This window comes from Hevea brasiliensis, chromosome 18 (genome assembly GCF_030052815.1).
Source record: "Hevea brasiliensis isolate MT/VB/25A 57/8 chromosome 18, ASM3005281v1, whole genome shotgun sequence".
In the NCBI taxonomy this organism is placed as follows: domain Eukaryota; kingdom Viridiplantae; phylum Streptophyta; class Magnoliopsida; order Malpighiales; family Euphorbiaceae; genus Hevea; species Hevea brasiliensis.
The window spans coordinates 28,715,878-28,728,810 of NC_079510.1; the positions used below are offsets into that span (position 1 = coordinate 28,715,878).

At 33.0% G+C, this 12,933-nt stretch overlaps 1 protein-coding gene across 1 annotated transcript in view; it reads left to right on the top strand.

Annotated features, from left to right (window-relative positions):
- The window catches only part of LOC110641940 (uncharacterized), an 86,605-nt gene that overhangs the window by 41,136 nt on the left and 32,536 nt on the right, over positions 1 to 12,933 (top strand). Inside the window, exons 35-37 of the mRNA XM_058141165.1 lie at positions 11,897 to 12,186; positions 12,297 to 12,381; positions 12,471 to 12,806. Coding sequence (XP_057997148.1) covers positions 11,897 to 12,186; positions 12,297 to 12,381; positions 12,471 to 12,806 — 711 coding nt within the window. The remainder of the gene's footprint in view (positions 1 to 11,896; positions 12,187 to 12,296; positions 12,382 to 12,470; positions 12,807 to 12,933) is intronic.

Here is a 12,933-nt window from a genome sequence, read left to right on the forward strand (position 1 = left end):
CCCAATTTCTGCAACCTGCTAGTGGTCCTTTTGTTAGTTGTAATACGAATAGACAACATAGTAGTAAAGGAGGAAATAGATGAGGAAATCCAAGCAATAGAAGTAATCAGCGTAATGGGGAAGCCAGTTTTAATTAGGAAAAGAGAATTATTTGTTATTACTGCAATGAGCCTGGTCATCCAAAATACTGTTGTTTGAAACTTCAGAGGAAAAATCAGTAGTCTCAGATGGCAAATATGGTAGCAGATGAGTCTACAATTTCTTCCTCCTTTGAGAAAACTGTCTTAATATCTGCAGAGGAATATGCACAATTTTCTTAGTATCAGGCATCTCTAAAGTCCTCCAGTTCCCCTGTCATTACTGTCACTGAGTCAGGTAAATTTACCACATGCCTTGTGTCTTTCTCATCCAAATGGGTTATTGATTTTGGTGCTATAGATCATATGATAGGTAATTCTAGTCTTTCATCTGCTTTTCAGTCTTATCCCTCCTCCTTCTCCATTATTACTTTAGCTGATAGTTCTACTTCTTGTGTCATGGGTTCTGGTATTTCAAACATAACATCGTCTATTTCTTTGTCATCTGTTTATGTCTACCTAAATTTTCTTTTAATTTGTTTTCTGTTAGTAAATTTACTCATGCCTTACATTGTTCGGTTTTCTTTTTTCCTGATTATTGTTTGTTTTAGGATCTTATGAGAAAGCAAATTATTGGTAGGGGATATGAATCCGGTGGTCTCTACATCCTAGTTAAACATGTACCGTGGACTCTTGCTTGCTCTAGTGTCTTAACTTCTCTCGAAGTTCATTGTCGATTGGGTCATCCCTCCTTGACTACATTGAAGAGGTTATATCCTCAATTTCAATTTTTGTCAGTTCTAAAGTGTGAGTTATGTCAGTTTGCTAAGTACCATCATTTATCGTCTACACCTAAAATTAGGCTGCAAGTGCTTTTCTCCAACTCTTAATCGTTACGCTGTGTCTATAGATGTTACGTTTTTCGAGTCTACCCCATTTTTTTCCCAAACTTCTGTGTATGAAAATCATGGGGAGGAGGACGATATCTTAATATACACTTTTCAACCAATGTCCAGCTCTCCTTAGTCTCATGTTCCTTCAGCACTAGCAATAGTTCGACCTCCTATTGATCATGTTTATTTCAGGAGAGTGGAGAGCATTGACTCGGACCCTCAACCAACGTCTTCGTTTGAAGATCTTGTTCCCACCACTGATCGTGAATCTAACTTAGATCTTTCTATTGCTCTTTGTAAAGGTAAACGTACATGAATTTACTCTATTTCTTCTTTTGTTTCTTATGATCATTTGTCTTCTTCTTCTCAGTGTTTTGTTAGCTATTTAGACTTTATCTCTATTTATAAAACTATTGTTGAGGCATTAGCTCATCTTGACTGGTGTGCTGCTGTGAATGAGGAAATGAAGGCTTTAGATACTAACGGTGCATGGGAATTGGTGCTTTTGCCCACTGGAAAGAAAGCTATTGGTTGCAAATGGGAGTTTACAGTGAAAGTGAATCCTGATGGTTTTGTGACTAGATTAAAAGCCTGCTTTTTAGCTAAAGGATATGCTTAGACATATGAGGTTGATTACACTGACACTTTTTCTCCTGTAGCTAAATTGGCTTCTGTTCGGCTGTTTATCTTTTTAGTAGCTATATATGATTGGCCTTTGTACCAGTTAGATATCAATAATGCTTTCCTTCATAGTGATCTTTAGGAGGAGGTGTATATGGAGCAATCACTTGGATTTGTTGTTCAGGGGGAGTTGGGTAAAGTTTGCAGACTTCGAAAGTCTCTTTATGGCTTGAAACAAAGTCCTCGGGCTTGGTTTGAGAGATTCAGTGAAGCAATACAGCAGTTTGGCATGCGAAAGAGTAAATGCGATTATTCAGTATTCTATTGGCAATCTAAAGCTGGCCGAATTTTGTTGCTAGTATATGTGAATGATATTGTTATCAATAGGAGTTACTCTGTAGATATTTCATCCTTTAAGAACTTCCTTTAGACCCAATTTCAAACAAAGTACTTGGGTCTACTATACTTGAGTAGATTATGAGGAGTAAGAAAGTTATCTTCTTATCTCAATGAAAGTATATTCTTGATCTTTTGGCAGAAACAGGGAAATTAGGTACTACGCCTTGCACTGCATCAATAACTCCAAATTTGCAACTTGTAGCAGAGGATGGAAAGTTGTTTGAAGATCCAAAAAAGTATAGGAGGCTGGTAGTTAAATTAAACGTACAAAAGCTCTGAATGGAGCCTGGGTTGACTATATTTGCAAGAAGTTGGATATGATTAACATCTATGCTCCAACTTGAGGGGGAGTGTTATGAATGTCATTCTTATCGAGTTGTCATCCTTGTAAAGTCCTGTATAGTGAGTATTCCTAGTCATATAAAGATTCCTATTAAGTGTAGGTTTCCTAATTAGTGTAGAATAACTTTGTATATAAATATCTATGTATATACTCAATTGAAATGAATGAAAATCAATTTTTTTAGTATAAATACGAATAGTATTGTAACTGATTTAGTTAGTCAAGAATTCAATAATACACAAATCTTTCTATCTCTAATTCTCTCTTTCTTTCTACTTCTTTCTCTCTCTCCCTTTTCCCTTCTTTCTCAATACTTTTTCTGTTTTGCTTCTTTCTCTGTTCTTTTTCCCTTTCTTTCTTCTTTTTCTTCTATAAGTTTGGGTCTTAGAAACTTTTGTTACGTAACAAATTGGTATCAGAGCCTTGTTCGAGGATGGGCTTTGTTTCTAAATAAAATTTTTGGAGTCGCAAACAAGTTCAGATTAGAGGCTACCTTTCCAAATTCTAGGTTTCTTCTTCTTCTTCTTCTAGTTGGAACTCTCTCGCTAAAATCTTTGTTTCCTTCGTTCTTCTTCTTCTTCTTTCTTTCCTCTCTCTCATTCTTCCTTCTTCTTTCTCGTTCTGAAATTCTCTTCTTCTTCTTCTCCTTCCTTCATTTCTTTTTTCCTTGAAATCCAAATTTCTCTCTATATTTTTTTCTTCCTTCTCTAATTCTCTATGATGAAGCAATACAGCAGTTTGGCATGCGAAAGAGTAAATGCGATTATTCAGTATTCTATTGGCAATCTAAAGCTGGCCGAATTTTGTTGCTAGTATATGTGAATGATATTGTTATCAATAGGAGTTACTCTGTAGATATTTCATCCTTTAAGAACTTCCTTTAGACCCAATTTCAAACAAAGTACTTGGGTCTACTATACTTGAGTAGATTATGAGGAGTAAGAAAGTTATCTTCTTATCTCAATGAAAGTATATTCTTGATCTTTTGGCAGAAACAGGGAAATTAGGTACTACGCCTTGCACTGCATCAATAACTCCAAATTTGCAACTTGTAGCAGAGGATGGAAAGTTGTTTGAAGATCCAAAAAAGTATAGGAGGCTGGTAGTTAAATTAAACGTACAAAAGCTCTGAATGGAGCCTGGGTTGACTATATTTGCAAGAAGTTGGATATGATTAACATCTATGCTCCAACTTGAGGGGGAGTGTTATGAATGTCATTCTTATCGAGTTGTCATCCTTGTAAAGTCCTGTATAGTGAGTATTCCTAGTCATATAAAGATTCCTATTAAGTGTAGGTTTCCTAATTAGTGTAGAATAACTTTGTATATAAATATCTATGTATATACTCAATTGAAATGAATGAAAATCAATTTTTTTAGTATAAATACGAATAGTATTGTAACTGATTTAGTTAGTCAAGAATTCAATAATACACAAATCTTTCTATCTCTAATTCTCTCTTTCTTTCTACTTCTTTCTCTCTCTCCCTTTTCCCTTCTTTCTCAATACTTTTTCTGTTTTGCTTCTTTCTCTGTTCTTTTTCCCTTTCTTTCTTCTTTTTCTTCTATAAGTTTGGGTCTTAGAAACTTTTGTTACGTAACAAATTGGTATCAGAGCCTTGTTCGAGGATGGGCTTTGTTTCTAAATAAAATTTTTGGAGTCGCAAACAAGTTCAGATTAGAGGCTACCTTTCCAAATTCTAGGTTTCTTCTTCTTCTTCTTCTTCTTCTTCTTCTAGTTGGAACTCTCTCGCTAAAATCTTTGTTTCCTTCGTTCTTCTTCTTCTTCTTTCTTTCCTCTCTCTCATTCTTCCTTCTTCTTTCTCGTTCTGAAATTCTCTTCTTCTTCTTCTCCTTCCTTCATTTCTTTTTTCCTTGAAATCCAAATTTCTCTCTATATTTTTTTCTTCCTTCTCTAATTCTCTATGATATCTTCTCCCTTTTTTCTTTAATTTCTCTCCTTTCCCAAGAACCCTTAAATTTGTGTTTCTTTGTTAAAACTCTTTTCTGTTTTAGGTCTGTTTCAAATCTGATTATGAGTTTCTGATCCTTTCATTTTTCAACTCTTTTACCCAATTTTCTTGGAAATAAATCTTCCCTTCTTTTTCTGTCATAACCAATACCTTAGCCCTTCTCCCATTAGACCATGGAAATACAACCTTAGCGACAAGAGATTCTTTTAGGCATATTTCAACATTTGGAGAAATCCATGAAAAGTCAAGGCAAGTTGTTGGAACAAAGGATTCGGAAAATAGAAAGGTCTAAGAGGTTGGTTCTAAAGCAAACGGGTAAGATGATGGAGTCAGTTTAAGATTTAAAAACCAACATCTATATATATAAAGATTGACAGAGTAATATTGGTGAATTGGGATTACCAATCCAAGATGCAGAAACTAAAGCCCATGGAACTGAGATTTCTTGGAGTAATGGTGGGGAATTGAGAAAGATTGAGGATAATGAGGCTAGGTAGGAAACTGTTTCTCTTGATGAAAGGATAGTTTTTCATGGTGGTGGAGATAAATACTTGGAAGAACATCAGAATTTTGAAAATGATCTAAGAGCTGCTCAAGATTTTGAGCAAGATTTGGAGCTTGTAACCAATCAAAAGTTGATCATGTAAATTCAAGTAAGCAATTTGTACCTTCGATTGAGTCTGGTATTCAAGATGAGATGGGTATCAACAGTATTATTCTGAATGTTGAAGTCTTTAGCAATGAAGGTATTTTTCTTGGCCACAGATTTATCAAAATTTCTAGAAGCAAAAAGGTAGAAGCAAAAAGAGTGTTCTTATTGTTGAGAATGTTTCGATGGAAGTAGAAGCCCTAAAATTTTATGAAGAAGAAAAGTATGAAAAAAATTATTGGGATTTTGGTAGTAGTATACTTGGGTTTAGTTCATGTAGTTTTTGTGGAGAGGTTGTTAATCATGATTGTGAGTTCTATTTTTGTGATCCCTTAATTGAGTGGGAGATATCAAGAAGACAAAGGAAGAAACTATTTTCCTATTTTGCATAAAGTTGTGGTCATATGACACTTAAAGAGAATAAATTTGAAATTTGGAAGAGACAAAAGAAGAAAATTCAATTTTTGTTCCATTCTTGCAATTTTGTAGCTGTTGGTGTAACTATGATGGATTTGTATGCTAGAATCAATTTGGCAGTGCATGTTGTTGTCTCTGACTTGAGAAAAAAAAAAAGGAGCAATGGAGATGTTTACAAATGAAACAAGTGAGAGTAAGTCCTCAAAGGTCTTCTTAACTGTTGTCTCACCAGAAGCATTTTAGATTGTGCTTGATTTCATGTACAGTGGGGAAATCAATTTGGAAGATAACAAGGATTTTGGAAGCTTGTTACTTAAGCTTGGAAAATTGTTACTTCAGGTCCTTTTATTAGATGACATGTTTAGGATCACTCTTCTCTATTAGGGATGCTGTAACACACTTTTGGAATGCCTCTCAGAGGACTCAGTATGTGCAATCTTGCTTACGGGTTCATTGAATTTCCTCAATGCAATTTTGATGAGGTGCAAGGGAGTTAAGTAGTTGTGTGGATAGGAAACAATGGATGAGTTACTGGCCAATTCAACTCTTGAACTCATTTTTCAGGCGAGGTTTCAGTCTCTTAATGACTCATTGTCATTTGTGAGATTTCCATTGCTATCATATCACTTGCTGAATAAGTTGGGGCAGAGTAATCTTCCCAAGCAAATTCATGTTAGAATTGGCCAAATTATGTTGGGATGTTTTAGCGGGCAGAATGTTGTTTTTGTTACTTTACTCATTCTCGAGGACAAGAATTGTCTCAAGTAGTGGGGAATGTTATGATAATAAGGAATAGGAGCTATGAGAATGCATATGAATGTATAGGGGAATATATTTTATAAATAGGAATAGTATTCTAACTGATTCAATCAGTCAAGAATTTAATAATACACAAATCCTTCTCTCTCTAATTATCTCTATCTCTCTACTTTTTCCTCCTTCCCTCTTCCCTTATTTCTTGATACTCTCTTTGTTCTGCATCTTCCTCTGTTCTTTTTCCCTTTCTTTTTTCTTCTTTTATGGGTTTGGGTGTTGGGAACTCTGATACGTAGCAAATTAGTGTATAAAGTCTTGTCCTTGTCCATATCTTGTAATAGGTTTTACAGGACTAGAATTAGGTAAGCAATTTAGGATCAAGAGAGTGCAATAAGAGACTACATAGCTGTACATCAATTTTAATCCAGCTTCTTCAATAAGTGGCAACAATTTACTAGCATTTTTAACTAAGTGCTCATCATACCTTTGTCCCACAAATCACAATTCTAGTGATGCGGACTAAGAAACATAGTTACTAATTTATTACTGCCCTCTAATTCTACATTGGTAATTGTGGGTGGCAATATGGAAGAAAAAATGAGTTTAGATTCAGTACCTATAATGTCACCGATCTTTAGTTACTATTCAGAAGCTGAAATTCTTAATCTAGAATATAAATTTTACCAGCAGTGTTACCAACACTTGAAGGAAAAAACAAACCAGAGATCTCAACCTAGCAATAAAATTTGTTCTTGGACCAACGAACAGAAACACGAAAGAAATGTGATTGTTCTTGGACTAGCAAACTGAAACACAGAGGAGAAGAGAAGTGGATCGAGGATTCAAGGGTTCTAGTGACTGTGTGGGACCCAACTAAAGTTGCCAAGGGTGGCGAGGTGATTGCTGATGATGTGTACTAAAAAAGGTCGCTGGAAGCTTCATCACACACTAGCACATGGGTCTAGGGTAGAGGGCTTGAAGTGGCATATTGAGTCACACAACTGATTCTGGTGTCAGGCTTTCTGGAGTGGAGGTTACCAATTGATGAGAGGGGCAATGAGGCTGGAGATGCTCTTACACACCCACTAAAGGCCAAGACAAAAGTTTCTCAGCAATAGGGACTTCTAAACAAATAAAAAGAGAAGAAGGAAGAGAGGTTTTGTGAGAAGAAAACCTGATCATTTCCTCAAGTGTGATTGGGTATTTATACTTTGTACAGGGAACATAAAATAGGAAAAATTACGCATCCTAGGCTTTTACAGGACATAATTACGGGCATAATCACAACAGATTCTATACACAATTAGTGCAGCTAATCATGACTAATTTAGTGGTAAATATCTTAAAAGTGGTGATAATGTAGTTTTGCTTAAGGCTGTGCATGGTTTCTTAGGGCTCAAAATCGAACTGAACCGAAAGAGAACCATAATTGTAGGAACTAAATCGAATTGAACTTAACTTATTTTACTGTTTTAGTTCTGTTATGTTTCTTCGTCAAGAACCGATCAGAATCAAATCGAAACTGAATCAAACCGAAGAACTAATTTTATAAGTGTATATCTAACATTAACTTTTTTTATTTTTAATTATAAATATATTAAATCACTTTATAGTCATTAATTATATGATTAAATCACTTTTTAATCACGTATACACTTTCTACTTAAAAATTATGTAATTGAAAAATATATGTAAGATAATATAATATACTTATTAAGATATACGTTATGAAGTGACTTAAATTGTGGATATATTGTTTTATGAAATTGAATTATGACCCACTTAAAATGCCAGCGATACGATCTGAATAAAATATTTTATGAGGTCTATGGTGATAATGGAGAGCATGAGCCAAAACAGTATTTAGGATTGAATGTTAATAATTGAATTCACTAAATATAAAATTACATTAACCATCTTATTTTTAATTTAAAAAAGTTTTAATTATTATCTATAAAATTTTTATAAACATCTACTATATTAAAATTAAATTTATTTTTAATGTTTATTATTGTGAATCAAAATTTAAACTAGTAAATTTTGTTATTGTCCAACAAAATTTTAACTTTAAAGAGTTATGAAAATATAATAAAGAATTTCTCTAAAGTCCAAAACTACGTAGTGTTGTGCTTTCGGCTTAGGTTACATTAATCCTAACTCATATTATACTTAATGATTTGTTATTATTTTAAAATTTGGATGGAAAATAGTTACCTAAAACGCGGTACGCAGCGGGTCGCGGTATGGGAACGGGAACGGGAACGCAATACGCCACTTAGTTAATTTTTAGGTACTAAAGCGGTAGGCTTAGTCGGTTCGCTCTTTCAGAATGCTGTATGTTTGAATAATACTATGGGTTCGTTGAGCGTAAAATAATGATCTTTTTAAACTTATTGTCATTACCAATCTTTTATCTTATGCAATTTTTTATTTAATTTTTTTAGTTTTAGAAATTCAGTAGCTATCATAATACTTGTTACTCAAGTTTTCTCATAATATGTTTTTCAGAATTAATTTTTTTAATATTATAAATAGTGTAAAAAGAGCTCAACTTATTTTAAAATTAAGTTTATAATTATTTATTCAATTAAAATAGAGAGTATTAATTTAAATATTTAATAAATTTATTATATAAAATTATTGTATTTATAAATCATTAAAATTTAAGTGATATTAAAATTTAATATTGTAAATATTATAAAAAAAAATAAAAATATATTAGTTAGTTCAAAGTTTACCAATAATAGATGTAATAATTTATTTATTTTTAAATAAATTAATTAATACTTTTATTCTTTATAATATTTTTATATAATATTAATAATTTATTATATGAATTTAGGGTCTGTTTGGCATTGCTGTTGAAACTGCTGTTGAGAAAATCACTTTTTAAAATATACTAGTTAGAGAGTGTTAAAAAATAATTAAAAATTAAATTTGATCAGTTTTAGTCATAAGAACACTAAAATAACAAAATAGCTTTTTCCAAATTGTTTTTCTCAACAACATCTAAAATGGTGCTCTTATTCAGAAAAGCAGTTTCAGGCTCTGAAACTCAATGGCAAACAGGGCTTTAGTCATTCATCTCAGAAATGATAGTGGCAATGTAAGACCACGTTTTTTTTTTTTTTTTTTTTTGAGAAAACAAAATACATGTTAATTGATATTTAATAATATTAGACTGGAGCCACTAACCCGACCAAACAATTTTTTTTATAAATTAATTGCTAGATAGAGCCTAGAAGCTTCTTGCTAACTTGCTCAGAGACGTGTTGATATTATAGAGAGAGTTTATCTCCTATTCAACTTCATCTTCATCAACAATGATATTTTCTCTGGTTTTCATCCCATCTTTTGCTTTTCAGTTATCAACTATTCAAGGGTTCAAATTGTTTCCTTCCTGTATTTTCTTGGTCGAAAGTCGAAACTCCTTCCATCCTTCATGCCTTTTTTCTCTCTTTAAATGGTGATTTGTTGAGATTTTCACAATCACAGTTACATGGTAATCTTGTTGGTGATGATTCTGTGTTCATCGCAAGCTCCTAACTCCCAACAATGGAAGAGGCAGATTCTTCAACAATGGTGATTTTGTTGGTTATGATTTGGGGCAGAAGCATTGTACCCACCCCTGAGAAGAAAAACAGAGAAAAAATCAATATTTGAATTACAATTCCTCAAATTCTTTGTATTCTTCTCCTTACTTCAATTTTCCCTTTTGATTTTGTGTTCATAGTGATGCTTAATGTTGAGTGAATGGATTCGCTAGATTTGGCATTTCAGAACGCATCCCACTGCGTTTTGGGACGCAAATGTCGCGCGATCTGGGACTCGCGATCTGGAATGCGGAACCCAGGTGAAGGCGACGAATCTGGTAACTATGGGATGGAAACATTATATAACTTATTATGGATATTTGGTGTTATCTTGTATTTTTATGTGAGGGATGTTAGTTTGATTTTAGTATTTCTCATGAGCAAGCCATTATATTTATGTTACTTTATTGATATTTTATTTTGATATTGGTATTGTTATTTTAATATTAGTACTATTATTTTTAGGGCAATTGGACAAACAACACTAAACCTTTTCGTCAATTTGCAATTTTATCCTAACATTTCAATTTTGGTTTTGGTATCCTAACGTTTAACATTGGGTGCAATTTTATATAATTTCTAAAATCAAATTTGTAATTGGACTTAAAAGCCAAATGTTTGCAAGAATTTGCAATTATAGCTAGACCTTCTAATTTTGGATAAAATTAATCCGAACCTCTAAGATAGGTGCAATTATAGCCAAAGCTTAAAATTAAATTAGAGAACTTTAAATTTTATCTTTCAAACTTATAATTATGGTAACAAAATGCCCTAAACTTACAATTATAGTAACAAAATACTCTTAAAAGATTTTATGCTTTGATAATTAAGTTGATTGATTGTTTTAAAAATTATGACTACATCAATAAAAAGAATAAAATCAGCTCATTTAAAACATATATAAATGGATTCCTATGGATTTGGGTAATAAAATTTAAAGTTTGGGGCATTTGGTCACCATAATTATAAGTTTAGTAACAAAATTTAAATTTCGATAAACCAATTTTGGGCTTTAGCTATAATTCTCAAGGGTTTGGATTTATGATCCAAAATTGAAACGTTTGGATATAATTGCAAATTATTACAAACATTTGGCATTTATGTCCAATTAAAAATATTGCAATAAAAATGAATGAAGTGGGTTGGGGATAGTGGTTTAGCTTGGACAATGTAGAGTGTTGGAGTTTTAATAATACTCAACACATTATGTATCAGATTTTTAGCCTTTCATTACAATATTTTCCGTTTAGATATTGTTAATTTGAAATCACACAAAATGGACCAGATTGGCCAAAACGGCTATTTGGGTTGTTTTTCATGGTGATGTAATGGTTGTAGTAACTGGCAGATGAGCAGGAGGAAGAGGGGGCCAGCACTGTGATGAAGAGAGAAGAAAAAATGTTGTAGAGTTATTACAAAAACCCTGAGGTTTGCCTCAGCATATACTTTAGTCCCTAGTATTTGAAAATCATCAAGTTTTAGTCCTTGAAATTTTCTTAAGACATAACACTTTAACTTTAGTCTTATCAGTGTGCTTGTTAGGAATAATTTTGTATTGTTATGGACAATACTGCCCTTCTATTTCAATTAAAGTTGCTTTCTCTTTTCATTTTACTTTTCACATTAACAACTAATGATGTTTTTATAATTACAACGTTTAAAGTTGGTTTTATGAGATCATGTGCATAAATTAACACAAACAGAATTAATATAATAATAAAAATGAAAATAAAGCTCTTTAATAGATTCATTATACAAATATTTCTTTCAGAAGAAAATGAAATTGCTAGAATAGATTGAAATTAGTGAAAGAAATTCACCCTACTAATTAAATTAATCACCATTCAATAACCTAAAGAAAAAAAAATGGAGTGAAGGATACAAACTAGAATCAGTATGCATGAACAAACAGAATTAAGTATTAAAATAAATTTCATTAACAGAATCAACATACAAAGTGGAATAAGTTAAGACTAATTAGAAACAATAATATTATTCCATCACTATAGTGACTATACAAAAAATCTTACGGGGAGACAAAAGCCAAACAATGATTTATCCAACAACTCTCTTTCGGCCCAACTCATGGTTCTAATCAAAACTCAAATCATAGCTTAAATTTAGAAAATATGATTAATGGAATGATTATGTTTGGTTTACTTTTGGTGTTAGCAGGATTGTTTTCAAGGGCGATACAGTTGAAATGACTGCAAATGCACTCGGTTTGATGATGGAGAGCAATGGAATCAGGGTTTTGGAGCCTTTCGACACCTCTGTGAATTATTCAAATGCTTCTGGGAGGACAAATATTCATTTATCTGTTTCAAATATTTTCATGAACTTTACATTCAGCATTTTGAGACTTTTTTTAGCAGTTGAAGAAGACATTTTGTCATTTCTGAGGATGACCTCAAAACAGATAACAGTAGCCTGTTCTGAGTTTGATAAAGTTGGAACAATAAGAAGTATGTGATAAGCTTGGCTTCTTCACTCTCCTGTGTCAGTGATAAAAGGACAAGAACATGTGTTAAAAACTAGAGATATTGATTTGTTACCTTATCATTGTGGTTTACAGATCCATATAGCGATCAAATCTATGCCTTTTGGAGACCTCGTGCACCGCCTGGCTTTGCAGTTCTTGGAGACTATCTGACTCCATTGTTAGTAACTACTTTTAACAGTGTGATTTTAAGGTTACTTATATTTACTCTTTTCCTTGATTGTCATATAATTGCTTTGCATATGGTAGGGACAAGCCACCGACAAAAGGAGTTGTCGCTGTGAACATGAACTTTGCAAGAGTCAAAAGACCCATATCTTTCAAACTAATTTGGCCCCCATTAGCTTCTAAGGGAACTTCTAATCAAGGCATAACCAGTTCTGTCATTCTAGAAAATGGCCAAAGTGGGGGAGATAGTAGCTGTTCCATTTGGTTTCCTGAAGCACCCAGAGGTTATGTTGCATTGGGCTGTGTGGTGTCTGCAGGAAGAACACAACCACCTCTATCTTCTGCTTTCTGTATCTTGGCTTCTCTAGTTTCTCCTTGTTCCCTGAGGGATTGTATTGCCATCTTCTCTCCCAATCTGTATGCTGAATTTTCAGAAATTATTCTCATTTATGGGTTAATATTGCATATCTAGATGCATGCATGCACAAATGCATGGACCTATACATATTGTCATGCACAGGAACAGGTGCATAGTCACTGCTAT